This window comes from Loa loa, assembly GCF_000183805.2.
Source record: "Loa loa unplaced genomic scaffold supercont3.12, whole genome shotgun sequence".
In the NCBI taxonomy this organism is placed as follows: Eukaryota; Metazoa; Nematoda; class Chromadorea; order Rhabditida; family Onchocercidae; genus Loa; species Loa loa.
In genome coordinates this window covers 565,798-578,856 of record NW_018108192.1, presented here as the reverse complement: position 1 = coordinate 578,856, position 13,059 = coordinate 565,798, and the positions used below count along the sequence as shown (strand labels likewise).

At 34.6% G+C, this 13,059-nt stretch overlaps 3 protein-coding genes across 3 annotated transcripts in view; all 3 read left to right on the top strand.

The window, feature by feature from the left end:
* The first annotated feature begins 1,113 nt into the window (after positions 1-1,113).
* LOAG_07262 (hypothetical protein) lies at positions 1,114-3,388 on the top strand. Its single transcript, XM_020447384.1, has 3 exons — positions 1,114-1,281; positions 2,542-2,716; positions 2,890-3,388. Exons 1-3 carry the CDS (start codon positions 1,189-1,191, stop codon positions 3,000-3,002), a joined length of 381 nt encoding a protein of 126 aa, XP_020302380.1. The 5' UTR covers positions 1,114-1,188; the 3' UTR covers positions 3,003-3,388.
* An 883-nt stretch (positions 3,389-4,271) lies between these two features.
* Positions 4,272-7,078, top strand: LOAG_07261 (microtubule dynamics protein regulator). Its single transcript, XM_020447383.1, has 9 exons — positions 4,272-4,531; positions 4,614-4,701; positions 4,866-5,010; positions 5,102-5,177; positions 5,338-5,438; positions 5,955-6,091; positions 6,233-6,363; positions 6,479-6,619; positions 6,700-7,078. The coding sequence occupies exons 1-9, from the start codon at positions 4,460-4,462 to the stop codon at positions 6,748-6,750; spliced, it is 942 nt and encodes a 313-aa protein (XP_020302379.1). The 5' UTR covers positions 4,272-4,459; the 3' UTR covers positions 6,751-7,078.
* A 548-nt stretch (positions 7,079-7,626) lies between these two features.
* LOAG_16677 (MIF4G domain-containing protein) overlaps positions 7,627-13,059 on the top strand; it is a gene marked incomplete at both ends in the record, with an annotated part of 7,079 nt that continues 1,646 nt past the window's right edge. Inside the window, 18 exons of the mRNA XM_020449328.1 lie at positions 7,627-7,681; positions 7,822-7,916; positions 8,108-8,208; positions 8,303-8,387; positions 8,493-8,564; positions 8,653-8,760; positions 8,952-9,098; positions 9,463-9,632; positions 9,935-10,025; positions 10,114-10,211; positions 10,307-10,472; positions 10,596-10,663; positions 10,863-10,980; positions 11,072-11,186; positions 11,610-11,796; positions 11,958-12,054; positions 12,263-12,366; positions 12,481-12,604. Of these exons, the coding sequence (XP_020307191.1) occupies positions 7,627-7,681; positions 7,822-7,916; positions 8,108-8,208; positions 8,303-8,387; positions 8,493-8,564; positions 8,653-8,760; positions 8,952-9,098; positions 9,463-9,632; positions 9,935-10,025; positions 10,114-10,211; positions 10,307-10,472; positions 10,596-10,663; positions 10,863-10,980; positions 11,072-11,186; positions 11,610-11,796; positions 11,958-12,054; positions 12,263-12,366; positions 12,481-12,604 (2,001 nt within the window). The remainder of the gene's footprint in view (positions 7,682-7,821; positions 7,917-8,107; positions 8,209-8,302; positions 8,388-8,492; positions 8,565-8,652; positions 8,761-8,951; positions 9,099-9,462; positions 9,633-9,934; positions 10,026-10,113; positions 10,212-10,306; positions 10,473-10,595; positions 10,664-10,862; positions 10,981-11,071; positions 11,187-11,609; positions 11,797-11,957; positions 12,055-12,262; positions 12,367-12,480; positions 12,605-13,059) is intronic.

Sequence of the window (13,059 nt, the reverse complement as noted above, 5' to 3'; positions counted from 1 at the left end):
CTGCCGGTGCAAGTTATTCAACCCTACTTTTATCTTTTCCAAACTTTTTCAGTAGTCGCTGATCCGTATTATTGTTATGCAGGTTTCTCTATAGTTCATTTTTCACTGATTTACATTTTCTCTTACTTTTCTTGATGACTGATGTTTATAGCTTATGAAATCCTTGCTATGGTATAAAAGAATAGGTGATTTATGGCCAAAAATGTCCTTTTTTACTGTCTGTTTTGTTCCTTTACCTGTCTTTTTTTTCGGGACCATGAAGTTAGGAAAACATCTATATCTTGACATGATGAGAAAATGAAAAATGAGAAATATTTTCTCATCTATACATAATGATTCAGTAAAGTTGTGGCTGCATTTATTGAGTGAATGATTTTTCTTTATTTTGCTTTGAGAAAAGAATGACGAAGGAGGAAGGAGAATTGAACTTCGTACCCAAATTGGTCGTTGTTAATGTTTCCTGTCTCTGCGATGGGTTAAATTGTTTTTCTGTCCTTTTCTTCCCAGTTTAGAGCGAGCTTGAAGGAGTTTCGCACTCAGCACAGAATTGCGTTCTTTGTGAAACGAGAGACTGATTCATTTTTCTCAAATGACATGAAAAAACGACTGTTTCTGCAGTTTCCATCTTTTATCGATCAGTCCGCACCACTTCTCTCCAAACGTATTTGCCGGAAGTCGTCCTTCTCCAAGCTTTCTTCTTTTTTTCTTTATGAACTTTTTCTATTTGCGTATGCTTCACTTAGAGACTGTTAAAGATTTCTTTACAAAAGGAAACATGTTGTTCAGTTTAGTTTTTGAGTGTTTAGCACCCTATAAATTCATCTTTTCTTTGCCTTTGATTTTCTGTAATCCGAAATTAGTTTTAAATAAGTTTTCATATATCATCGTTTCCTCTTCTATCTCTTTCTCTGTGCTGTTCATGAGGCCATAAACTACTGCATTGAAAGGCGAAGACTGCAGACACTGGATAAACTTGAGATTGGTTCATATTTGAAGTTTAGATTTGAACTGGATTGCTTGCCAGTTTCCCCAAGAACTGTTACCCCGAAAAAAAAAGAATATAGTGGTCTCTTAAAGTAGTACTATATCTACTTGACTCATTAGCAGCGCTTTTTTTTTGCCAAATTCTGGATTTCCACTTTGAACAGAGAATTTTTGCAGTGCTTGTTAATAAAGTGAGCAGCAACGATGCTACATGTCTTTAATGGTCCAGTTGAGCCAGTGTCATTGGCTGAATTCCAAAAGGTCAAGGGAAAGAAAACTTTATTCTCATGTCATAACGTGAGCCTTTCTTTTTTTTCAATAATTCAATATCATTTTCTCAAGTTATTGTACAAGGAATGAGTCAGTATGTGAGTTTGTGAGTATATTTCCTAGCGACTTCATAGAATTTTAAGGCGAATTATATTTTGTATACTTATTTCCATACGCTCCGGACTGTATGACTTTTTAATTTTAGTTGCTTCATTGTTCAGGTGTTTCTGTGTTTACTGAATTATTGCTTAAGATTTCAACACACTCTTTAAATTTATTTTTCGTTTCGTTGTTAGTGCTGCTGCTTTTTCATCTCCAATAAACAAAGGCTAAACGTCATGTATCACCTCTTGGAGAAGTTGAAATCTTTTTATGAAATTAAGAGTTTTTCATGCAGCGCAGTGAGCACTGCTTTTACTGTATAGATACTTAGTAAGAAAACGAAAAAACGGAAACATCGAGGCTCGAGATATCAATATTTTGGGAATAGCTTGTGGTTGTGATTGTCGAAGTTAGGAGTTTCTAGATTTTCCTTATGGTACCGTGCTGTGTGAATCAAAATGACGCATTTTTAATCGAAGAAGTAACACGGTCCTCATTTATCTGATGTTTACCGTTGCTAGGAAGTGTGAGACTCAAACTTGGTGCGGAAAATATGGGAAGAGATCTTTTGCTTTCGCCTTCCATGTATATTAAAAAGGATGATAGAATTACACTTACTCATGTGATATCACAATTTTTTCTGCATTTACCGAAGTGAAGACCGGCGGCTTAGGGTTGTTGGATTACCTTTTAGCAAAAATGACAATATCATTTTAAGGCTTCGATCTTGACGATCTGAAAAATTCTTTGAATACGATTACTGTATTAGAAAAGATATTTCGTGCGAATTACGACGGAAATTTCTCATTGCCAAACTGATTGCGAAACCGAAGTCGCTGTTTTGCGAGAAAGGTTTCGGAAAAGTAGGCGATTGGACAAAACTTACTCAGATTATTTTTTGAAATTTGCAGTGATAAAGAAAAGCGTTGAAAACCTGATAGCAATTGCGGTCAGAACTTCCCATTTCCCATTGTTCCTAATTCTATGCTTTTTTGTGAAATTTCAATGCAATGATCTCATTTCTGCAGTGATCTCCAAATAAATAATTTACTTCTTTTTATGAATAAAATTTCAATAATGCCTTTGAAATATATCCTTTATGCTTAAAAGTAAAATCTCAAATTGCAAACCACTTCACCCTTTATTGAACAGTTAACAGCAATGCCGCTGAATTCCTGATTGTAGAAGCGACAAGTCATTTATCATGAAGATGGACGACGATTTGTGAGTGACAAAATCGAAAATGAACAAAGTCCTTCCAGTCTATGGTCTACAGCTTTAAAACGTTCAGTAGCATGGGATTTGAAGGATCGATCCAATGAAGATCTCACTTTACGCAATCTTGGACTTATACGATATGGTGAGTTTTTTTTTTTTTTCTCTCTCTCTTTTCACAGAAAGGGAAGGAAGTCCAAACTGGTCAGTCGATTTTATACTTCCAAAACACGTCTCTATGTTCTTTCAATTTTTCCATATTTCATTTATTTTCAGTGTCTCAAAAGAAAAAAAAATTAAAAGTAAACTTATTTTCAGTGTCTTATTTGTCGCAGCAATTCATGCCATATCGTAATGTACGGATTACTTTCATCTTGATAGCTGTGAATATTGTACTGATCTTGTTATTTTTATATATCTTTGTGTTCTGATTTCGTGCAACAATGTACGTTTTTTAAACTGTAAAGCTGCCTGTATGGTTATATTTGTTCAGAATTAGCTATTTTACTCAGTAACTGAGAACATTTTATTATTAGAATGAAAAGAAACAAAGCTTCCTCCTATGTTATGGCGTGTTATGGCGCATTTGCACGCCTCTTCCGATGCACATTACAATGCAGTGTAATATTAAAATGCCCAATGTTTACAGTCATCATTTGTCGTGCAAAGTATCCAGTGTTTGATTTAGCAGTGACCATCGAAAAAGAAAAGGATTTCCCGACCAGAATCAACTTTTTAATGTAAAGTCGTTATATCACTTATACATTGACTTTTCTAGAGAGTGTCTACTTTTCATCGCGAATACAAAGAATATTCCTGTTTTACTGTAATCTGGAACTGATGCGGCTTAGCAACTAAAGCATATCAGTAGATAAGACCAGGAAACTTAACTGAAAAGCTAAGACTTACCACTGTTGGAAAAGAGCTCGGCAATTTTCATAAATAGATTACATAGGATAAACTTGCCACTGCGGTGATAATTAGCCCTCGATACGAATACCAGGAGTACTACATTTGCGCTTCCTTAACAGTTACTTGTGCATCATTTTATGCTCATTACATTGCTTTTTTTTTGTGATTGTATTGCTACAAAGCCGTCATGAATTAAACTTTAAATCACATCTCTGATATATTTTAGCGCAAGTACATGCTTTAAGGTTTACAATTAAAACAAGACCTACACAAGAGACTTGTTAACTTAGACTGAGATATTCGGATTGTGTCTTATATATGCGACGTTGTATGCATTTTATACACAAATTTTCCAAATTACTGAAACTGTAAATAGTATTTGTTTCCGTGACAAATTATTCGTAGGATGTTTTCGAGCACAGAGGAAAATTTCAGAAGACAGGAACTTCTCCACAGGAAGCACACCTTATTTTCCTTATGCATTTTTCTTGACTGTTGAACTCATGCATGTCATGTTATCTATTACTTGTTATAATACATGACACGTTGAGTCCCATAAAACGTATGCTATAGTGCGTGCCCTACGTTATAGTTTACTGCTCCAAACGACAATGAAGTAATAGGCTTGAAAAATTCGTGATAAGCACTTCGCATCCCATATAACATGTCACAAATCCTGCGTGATAACTCGCCTGAATCTGACGAGTAAAGCTGGGCCCAAGCATTCCTGTGAGACAATGCGCAGGCCGTGTTATATTCGCAATTTTAACTGCGAATTAAAAGGGTGTCGTGTGTGGGGTGTGTGCGTGTCGCACTGGATTTCCCGCAATTTCTGTTATCTGGAAATCCCAGATCAAGTGGGCCAAGATATATAATCATAGTGGAGATGGAACGACTTGATCTGATTTGATTCGACAAAGCCTTCTTTAGTTGTTTATAATTGCAATTATAATGCGTTACCATTACTTTTAGCGGCATGATGATTAGAACTTTAATACGATCGTCACGACTTGTATCGTTGGGTGGTAGTAGAATACAGGCGGTCAGGGTTGGTTTGCATTTTTTGATTCTGAAATTTGTGAGAACGATACTTTGTTAGTTTAGTGATAGAACATTTTTACTTGTTTCAGTATGTGCGAGGTGCCATGAAACAAAGATTCGATGCATACAAAAGAGCACAACGAGTTCTGTTAGGAGCTATGGCCACCGGCACAGCAGGTGATTCGATCAGTCATTCGTCGCTAGACAAGACATTCTGTTTTGGCATGTTTAATAGATAGTTTACTAGTTCACTGTTCATCAGTTATACAATATTTCCCCGAAAAGCCAATCTTTCAACTCAGATTGTCACCTTCCATTTATTCATACTCTATTCCTTACAGGTCTCGCACTGGCACCTTTTCTGGGTAAAAAGTCAGAAGGAAACGATGTCTCCGAGGAAACAACCAGACTGGAACGTTTTAAACAAGAAGCAGATACATTATACAGCGTTTATTTGATCGAAAATGCATACAACGTTTTAAGGAGGTTCTGTCATTAAAGACATAGTTTATGACACTTTTTCCTGAAGTAAGATCTGAAACTTAGACAGTCTGGCATAATCACTTTTTTTTTTTAGATTTTCATCGGGCACTGATCCACAAATGCTCTGGCGACTGGCTCGCGTATTGTGTGAAAAGGCCAAAATGTCGAAGGTTGTCTTTCAAATTTTAGCTTAATATGATTTTCAGCATGCTTCCATTTTAGATAGTGCCATAGAATGGTCGCAGTTTGGAGATTACTAACCACCTTTTTGTCGCTTATAATTATTGTGGTAACAAATGACACTAATTTTCCATTTCCAAAATATTTCAGGATAAAGACGATAGGAGGCGGTTCATGTATGATGCTTTGAAAATGGCTGAAAAGGCACTCGATAATGAAGGTGAAGAATCTTGTTGGGAGGCTCATAAATGGTGAGTTGTTGGCATTACTGTTTGGGGCAAACAGTAGTATGTTCATAATTCTTTTCAAGTTGCGCAAATCATAAAAAGGTGAATTGACTATAAGCAGAAGAACTCAAGTTCTGCTAACTATATAGTAGTTGTATGTCGACAATACGCTTCCAGTTGTTTCTGATTTGAAAAGCACAGTTTTTTTCAACTTTTTGGTCAGCACTCTGAATAGTGCTAAATTTATTGCATTTGAATTTTGGTAGAAGATAAGCACTGGATGAAATATATGAAGAAGATAGGGATGGTCGAAGGATTTCAATCAGACAAGATTTGATTAAAGAAAGTCACTGTATTTGCTTTCCTTCCTGATGAGTTATTTCTCTCGACTACTTTTTGATGCGAATGATGTAATGTGAGATAATAGATCTTTATTCATTTTTTCAGTACCTTGAACACAGCAACTGGTAAACATCGACGGAGGGGTTATAAAAATGAAAGATTTTCCACAGTATACCTCTCTCGGTTGGCTTTGTTTAGGTATGCTATTGTACTAAGTTACGTATCACAGCATGAAGGCACCAGAGAGCAGGTTCGGCAATCCTTGGAAATTCGGAAGCACCTCGAGAAAGCGCTTGATCTAAATTCTACTGATGCAACTACATGGCATGTACTTGGTTCGCATTTATTTAGCACATATGTTAAAAATAAGCTATATCTTTTGTGAAAGTAAGCTATATCTTATTATTGGAAGATTTCTTCTTGATTACGAATTATTTTTGTTCATTTTGTGAGTTGTTAGAACCTTATTATTTTAGGGGTATGGTATTTTACATATGCGGATTTACCATCATGGAAGGCCGCAATAGTTAAGACACTGTTCGGATCAGTTCCATCAGCGACATATGAAGATGCTTTGAGATGCTTTCAAAAAGCTGAGTTTATCAAGGTAAAACTGGAACTATGCTTACTGTAAATGTAAACTTCTGAAATACATTTACTGTGATAATGATCTTCCGATATGATAGTTTTGATTATAGCGCATGTTTTAAGGATTGTTTCAGCCGAATTTCGATTCTTCGAATTTGTGGTACTTGGCAGAGGTAAAAACCAGACTTGGTCAAAAAGAAGAGGCTTTTGAACTTTACAAGGCTGCATTCAAAATGCCAGTTATTACCATGGATGATGGTGATACTCATGATAAGGTAGATATTTTTACTATGAGGAATTTTCGCTTTTTTTATCGACAATAAAAACTCCAAAATGTGTTATTTTATCATTTTAGGCATACGAAAAATTACGAAAGCTTGGGGTGAAAGATTTCACGGAACTTTAATATCGCAATGTTGCTTTCTGAGGAAGTTTCTCGGTGTTTCAATACATTTATATTGACGAATTGTTTTTATGGCTCTTTAATCGTTACATAACAGTGTAAAAGCTTTTGTTACTTATCACAACAGTATTTTATTTTATCTAATGGGAAAATATCTGTGCTTTTTTTTTAATTTGCTTTTCTGAATTATTTTTTAGTTTCAAAAAAAATTTTTCATGCGGTTACTTTTTGCATCGTGAATTCTTTCCACTAGTACATTTCATTTGCCCCACCTGATTAATACCGGTTCTGATGCAAGAGAACTCCATCCAATTTTATTTATCTTTTTAACATAAAATTTTGTTTCGATGATGTCATGTTTTTGTCACGTTGTTTTCTCTTCATATTTTGCTTAATTCAAAAACTGTGTTGCAGTTATTGCAAACTCTATACATTTTAAACTATCACGGGTCAGGCAATGTCTTTGTGATGAATAAAATGATTTTCCTACTTTATTTACTTTTTTGGCACGAGGTAAACACTATCATGGTAATAAGTACTGTGCAGGGTTGTACTTTTCCGATGACTGATATGAGACAAGTCATTATCTTTTCTTGTAGGTTGTTTTTTTCAAGTTTATTGACCGTGGAACTCGGATCTGTGGCAATTTTCTTCCTTTTGAAGCCCGAGTTTTCGTCTGCGAATATTGTGTCGTAGTATATCTCTCACTTGAAGTTAAAATTGAAGTTTAAATTAAGAACAGCACCCAATAAAAGCGTTTTCGTTCGCGCGAATTGTTCATTCTGTCCTCCTTGAATCTTTTCGAATTGGTAGTTAGTTTTGTAAGGGATAAAGAATATCTTGCTGGTTCTTCGGTACCGTTTGTTATACCATCTAAAAATGAATCACTTACCGCACATTGATCACGATCGAAGGAGGCGTACCAATGATGAAGGTATAATTTATCATGAGGAAAGATTTGTCCACTATTTCCAAAAGTTTTTGATTATTAGCTAACTTGGTTTTAATATCCATTTCATAATTGAAATTGGCAAGATATGATGCCTGCCACATCTTGCCTGATGAAGATTTTAGGTAATGATTGGCCCTATAAGAGACGGCGATCTGTTCCGGAAAGGACGGGATCAGAAGTGCGTTTAGAATTGCTCATCAGTCGCATTGGTGAGAAGGTAAGGTTGAGTCCGCGGTAGTGATCTCATGCATGGCATAAATAATTCAAAACATAGCTTCGCTACCTTCTGTAATTTCTAAATACAGTATTACTTTTAAAAATAAAATTGGAAAAGGCAGTGACACAGGTTCTGTTGTTTTTTGGTTTTGTTGGCTTCGAAATAGGCAATCTTATTTAGCTCTAATTTAGAGTAATTCATCCATGGAATCCAATCTAGAGGGTTTGGCGCAGTCATTAGGAACCTACCTCATCACTGATGTTGATCACATCATCGATATCATTATAGATTGGTAATGCTTCAGCCTTTCAATATTTTTTATGTGAATAAAGTTCAGAAATTTGTAAGTATTGTTAAATTACTAACAGAAATATTTTTTATTGCAGCGTATGTTATTTGCGCGAGGAAATTACTGCATATTCAACTCTTGCAGGCTTACTGAACTCAAAAAAGGAAAAATTTGGCTTTGAGGTATTGCAAACTTCTTATATTGAGAAGAGTGAAATAATATAATATTTAGGCAGAATACAATTTGCTTAATCACCATAATAGGATTGATTTTGGGAGAATTTTTAGCTTCTGAATCAATTGTTGGAGGTGTTGCGAGAGAAGCTTGTATCCTCTGATTTCATTCATGCCTTACATATTGTGAGTTTTATAGTTTTCGAATTTTTTTTTCAAAAAGAAAAATTTTTTGCATGAATCATTTTCGGTCACTGATTGTTTGTTTTTCCAGGTCACATTTCTAGCTGACCTGGTCAATTGTCATGTGGTTTCGTCCAGTTCTTTGGTGGAGTTTTATGAAAGCTTTATGGAAGCAGCTTATGAAGAAAGTATCCCACAAGTATGGTTTCTGAAGATGTTATAGGTTGTGTACTGGATTCGTAGATTAAATTTTGAAGGCAGAGTAAAAAACGCAGTACTATTTGCTAATTTGGATAAAGATATTCATTTAATAGTTATTCGAATTAGTTTTTGTTTAAACATGGAATAACTATGATTTTTCATGTTCCAAAAGACTGTTAGTCTTTCCAGGTTCGAAGTGACTGGTTTGTTTATGCGGTACTACACAGTCTTCCCTGGGCAGGGCCTGAACTAAATGATAGAGAAAAGGAACCACTTGATAATCTCCTAGAAGGCATTGATAAATATATGCTTGAAAGGAACACATCTCATGCTAAGGTAAAACTGTGGTAACTTATCATGGTTAGCGAATTCAATAATTGTCTGGCGCATATGATATTGTTAAACGTGATGTCATATACATATTTTTTTCAGACTTGCCGTAACCTTTTGAGGTTGAAAAAGAAAGTGGGATAAGGCTGAGATTTTACTGTAAGAGCGGCAGTTGTTGAATGAAACATTGGCAAATTCATTGGCTTTGTGACCATAATATAGTGTATTATCTTGTACAATTATAATTAAGCATTATGATTTCTCTATTATATTATTCGATTTCACAGCATTTCCATGACCACTTCCACTGTTTTTATTCATTTTTGATATACCATCAAGTTTTTATTCTCAGAAATTATTTTGTTTTCAGCTGCTTCAAGTTTGGTCAGCAACGGAACATGAACAAGAAGAATATTTGGATAGTCTCTGGATTCAAATTTCCAAACTGCGGGATGATGGTTGGGCAGAGCGACACATTTTACGTTATTATGTAGCATTTGATGGTTCCTTGGCTGGTGCAGTTACGCATAATTTACCGTTGTAAGAATCACTATTAATTTTTTTGTGTTTGTTTTTATAGCAAGACCCTTGAATCGTGTGTTTTCAGAGAAAAAGAAAAACCTTCTTTTCAGTTGAGAAAGATTTCAAAACAAAGTAGAAGTTTTTAAAATATTGCTAGATATGCAGGGAGTATATTTGAATATATTTGTAAAGGATTTCCATAGAGATACAGTTGTGATTATGGCGATGTTGAAAGTCTCTTCACTGTTATTTTCTGGATGTAATTTTCTTGAAAGAAATTCCTTGTATCGGCATGCTTAATTTATGATATTATTCTGTAGATTTGTTCCACCACCGCACACGTCAGTGATGGTATATCCGCTGCCTACTGTTGTATTTCGTTTTTTCGATTATGCCGATTGCCCAGATGGAGTAATTGCTCTTCTACATTTCTTTTATGTCCCCTTAACTTCATTTTTTTGTATTTAATTATCTTATTTTTTAAAATAATCATTTGTAGGGAGCAGTGCTTCCTGGAGCTCATTCAATCGAGCGCTTTTTGGTTGAAGAAGAATTGTGTTTGATAATTGGGAATAATTGTTATAGTAGGAAAGAATGGTGATGTTTTTGTCTCTAATTACAGTACTATTTTTATTCCATATTAACTGGAATTTTCCAAAGTTTGGAAAATTGACGAGTTTTTGAAATTTTAGCGCAGCACAACTTATCAGTTATCGGAAGAAAACAATGGTACCAATAAACTACATGATCTTGGAAGTAATCTTTTCGCAGTTGTTCCGTCTACCGCATCCGCCACTGCGGCCCCTATTTTATGGAAGTGTGATGATTGAATTATGTAAAACAAGGGATATGCCTCAGGTGATCTTTTCATCTTTTTCCCAATGTTTTTTTCATGTTAAAATCCAATAAAGAAGAGCTGTGGCTTATCGCCATATTCATCAGCCTAGTCTGGTATTTTTGCTGAAATTTATATATTTTAAGGTAATCGCTCAAGCAGCAGAATTGTTTTACCAACGAATAGATACAATGCAACTTGAGTGCATCGATAGGTTAGTTTATCACTATGAAACTTCTTTTCAGTCTTTTTGTCTGGTTATTGTAACAACACTCCCTGGTAGTTCACCTTTAGAACGAGATTTCATACATCCATATAAAACAAAAATAACTTTTACTGCATAGAGTATGGTTTATTTTGCGAACTCTAATTTCATTATTAAACTTCTCACGTGAATTATTTTCAAATTTCAGATTAATTGACTGGTTCAGTTACCATATGTCTAATTTTGAATATCGCTGGTCATGGGTCGACTGGGACGATTGTCTCAATTTGAATGATTATGCACCAAGGCGGTATTTTGTGAAAGAAGTTAGAGATTTCTTCTCAGTGTCAATTTAAATTGTTAAAGTCGTTTAAAAAGCAATCAGGAGACAGTTATTTCCTAGTTTTCGAAGTTAAGGTCATCGAAAAATGCATGAGGTTTTCTTATTACGAAAGAATTTGTGATTGCTTGCCAAGTTCATTCGAAGAAATAACACCAGAAAAACCCTTTATATCGTTTTTATTGAACCGAGGTATGTTGTTTATTTAGTTATATGCTTATTTCTCGTGTTCTTTTCTAATATACATTTTCCTAAAGCTGGATTCATTGTCTTTGTGAAGTATGTGTAACTAGACTCTTCAAAAGTGCTCAGAAATGGATAGCACCCCATTCTACTTTTTCACCCTTTACGGGACTAAAACAAAAGAAGATCCTTCAGATCTATTTCGTATCTGAAAGATGCTTCAGATCTTTTTTTTTCATTTTAGGTCTGAAGATCTGAAGGATCCTCTTCTGTCTGAAGAGGACTTTTCGTGATCACTGACTTTCTTAGTCATATAGTTTTATTCTTTCGACAGTCTGGCTATTGCCAGTTGTCGTTTTTTGCAATTTGATTAATCAAGAAAATATGTCAAACAGAACTTACAGCAGTTCTGTTATGATTTATCTTCCACAGAAGAAAAAGAAATGGTTGCTGAAATTGAAAAAGCATTTCGTAACAAAGCTCAGCCAAAGGAGGTAACTGAAATGTTACGCGGATTTGACCAGAAAAGCAATAGTTCAGCAACACTCTCTACATTCTTTGCAGTTATGCTTAATGCAGCACAGAAGTCGTTTAGTCACAACTTTGCAGCTCTAGCAAGGTTTTGTTCTTTTCATTTCATTCTCTTTCATTCTCATGACATCTTCAAGCTTCAGAAACAGTTCCTGTTCTTTTCCTATCTTGTTAATTTATATTAAAATGAGTAATTTCTAACTTCTAGAACGGATTAAAATCTAGATCAGTTGCATATTTTGAATTTAGATACCACGAAACTTTGAAAGAATTGAGTGGTGTCGATGATGAATCCTCTACGGCACTTTTGCAAACACTTTACGATGTCTGGAAGCATAATCGACAGGTGGGTGTCACTGGTGGCTTGTTTTTATATAGCTATTAATATAAATGAAAGTGAGGACATTGAAAGTCCTTCTATCCTGCAAAATAATTCTATGATTTTTGTTTTACATAATTTCATTATTTTTGATCAAGTCCTTGCTTTGCTAGTTCATTTGCTCCAAATACCTAGTTTTTTTGTCTAAATATATATTACTATAAAACTATTGCAGATGATGGTTGTGCTGATTACCAAAATGCTTCGAATGACATTACTAAATGCGAATGCCGTGGTGTCCTGGTTGTTGAGTAGTTGCGCTGGTCAAGAATTACATCGGTTGGTTTTCTCATTGTTTAACGTTAGTTTTCTGTTTTCCTCAAAATTAATAAGTTTGTGTAGATTTTGTTGATTTTTAATATATAATTTGTTCTAATCACTCTATTTTTGCAGCTTCTGGCTGTGGGAAGCATTATTTATGGTTGTGAAACATTCATGCGAACACATGAATCGATGTAAGATCAAACTTCAACAAATGCAGGAGAAGCGTGCCAGGATGGAGCGAAATGATAGAAACGTAATTTATTCAATTTTATGATAACGTGAATGTCATTTTATAAAAGAAGTGAAGGGATCTTTTCGGATAATGGTAAAATAAATTTCCTTTTTACCACTCTATTTTTCTAAACTGATAATTCTTTAAAGTGCTAGATGATTTTCTTTGAAATTCGAATAAAAATACGCTAGGGACTGGTTCCATCTTAGTCATCCTTTTTTTGCTTGTGTTTATCACATGAGTGGCAACTCCAAAAAATCGCGAACTGATTGCTTCCAGAGATCACATAATTTCATTAACACTTTTATTGGTTGAAAAGTTATTGGATAATTCAGATTAATTTCATTTTGAATTACCGAATTAAGTCCAACATTTTTAAATGAAATTTGCAAATATTAAAAATTTTTGTATGACTAATATTTTCTGAATCTTATAATACAAATTTCAAAGTTTCCTTTTTTTGCTCACTATTTATT

Coding starts and splice junctions, on each gene's coding strand:
- LOAG_07262 (XM_020447384.1), top strand. CDS start 1,189: ATGCTACATGTCTTTAATGGTCCAGTTGAGCCAGTGTCATTGGCTGAA. Junction 1,282..2,541: donor CTTTATTCTCATGTCATAAC/GTGAGCCTTTCT, acceptor TCCTGATTGTAG/AAGCGACAAGTCATTTATCA. Junction 2,717..2,889: donor TCTTGGACTTATACGATATG/GTGAGTTTTTTT, acceptor ACTTATTTTCAG/TGTCTTATTTGTCGCAGCAA.
- LOAG_07261 (XM_020447383.1), top strand. CDS start 4,460: ATGATGATTAGAACTTTAATACGATCGTCACGACTTGTATCGTTGGGT. Junction 4,532..4,613: donor GTAGAATACAGGCGGTCAGG/GTTGGTTTGCAT, acceptor TACTTGTTTCAG/TATGTGCGAGGTGCCATGAA. Junction 4,702..4,865: donor TATGGCCACCGGCACAGCAG/GTGATTCGATCA, acceptor TATTCCTTACAG/GTCTCGCACTGGCACCTTTT.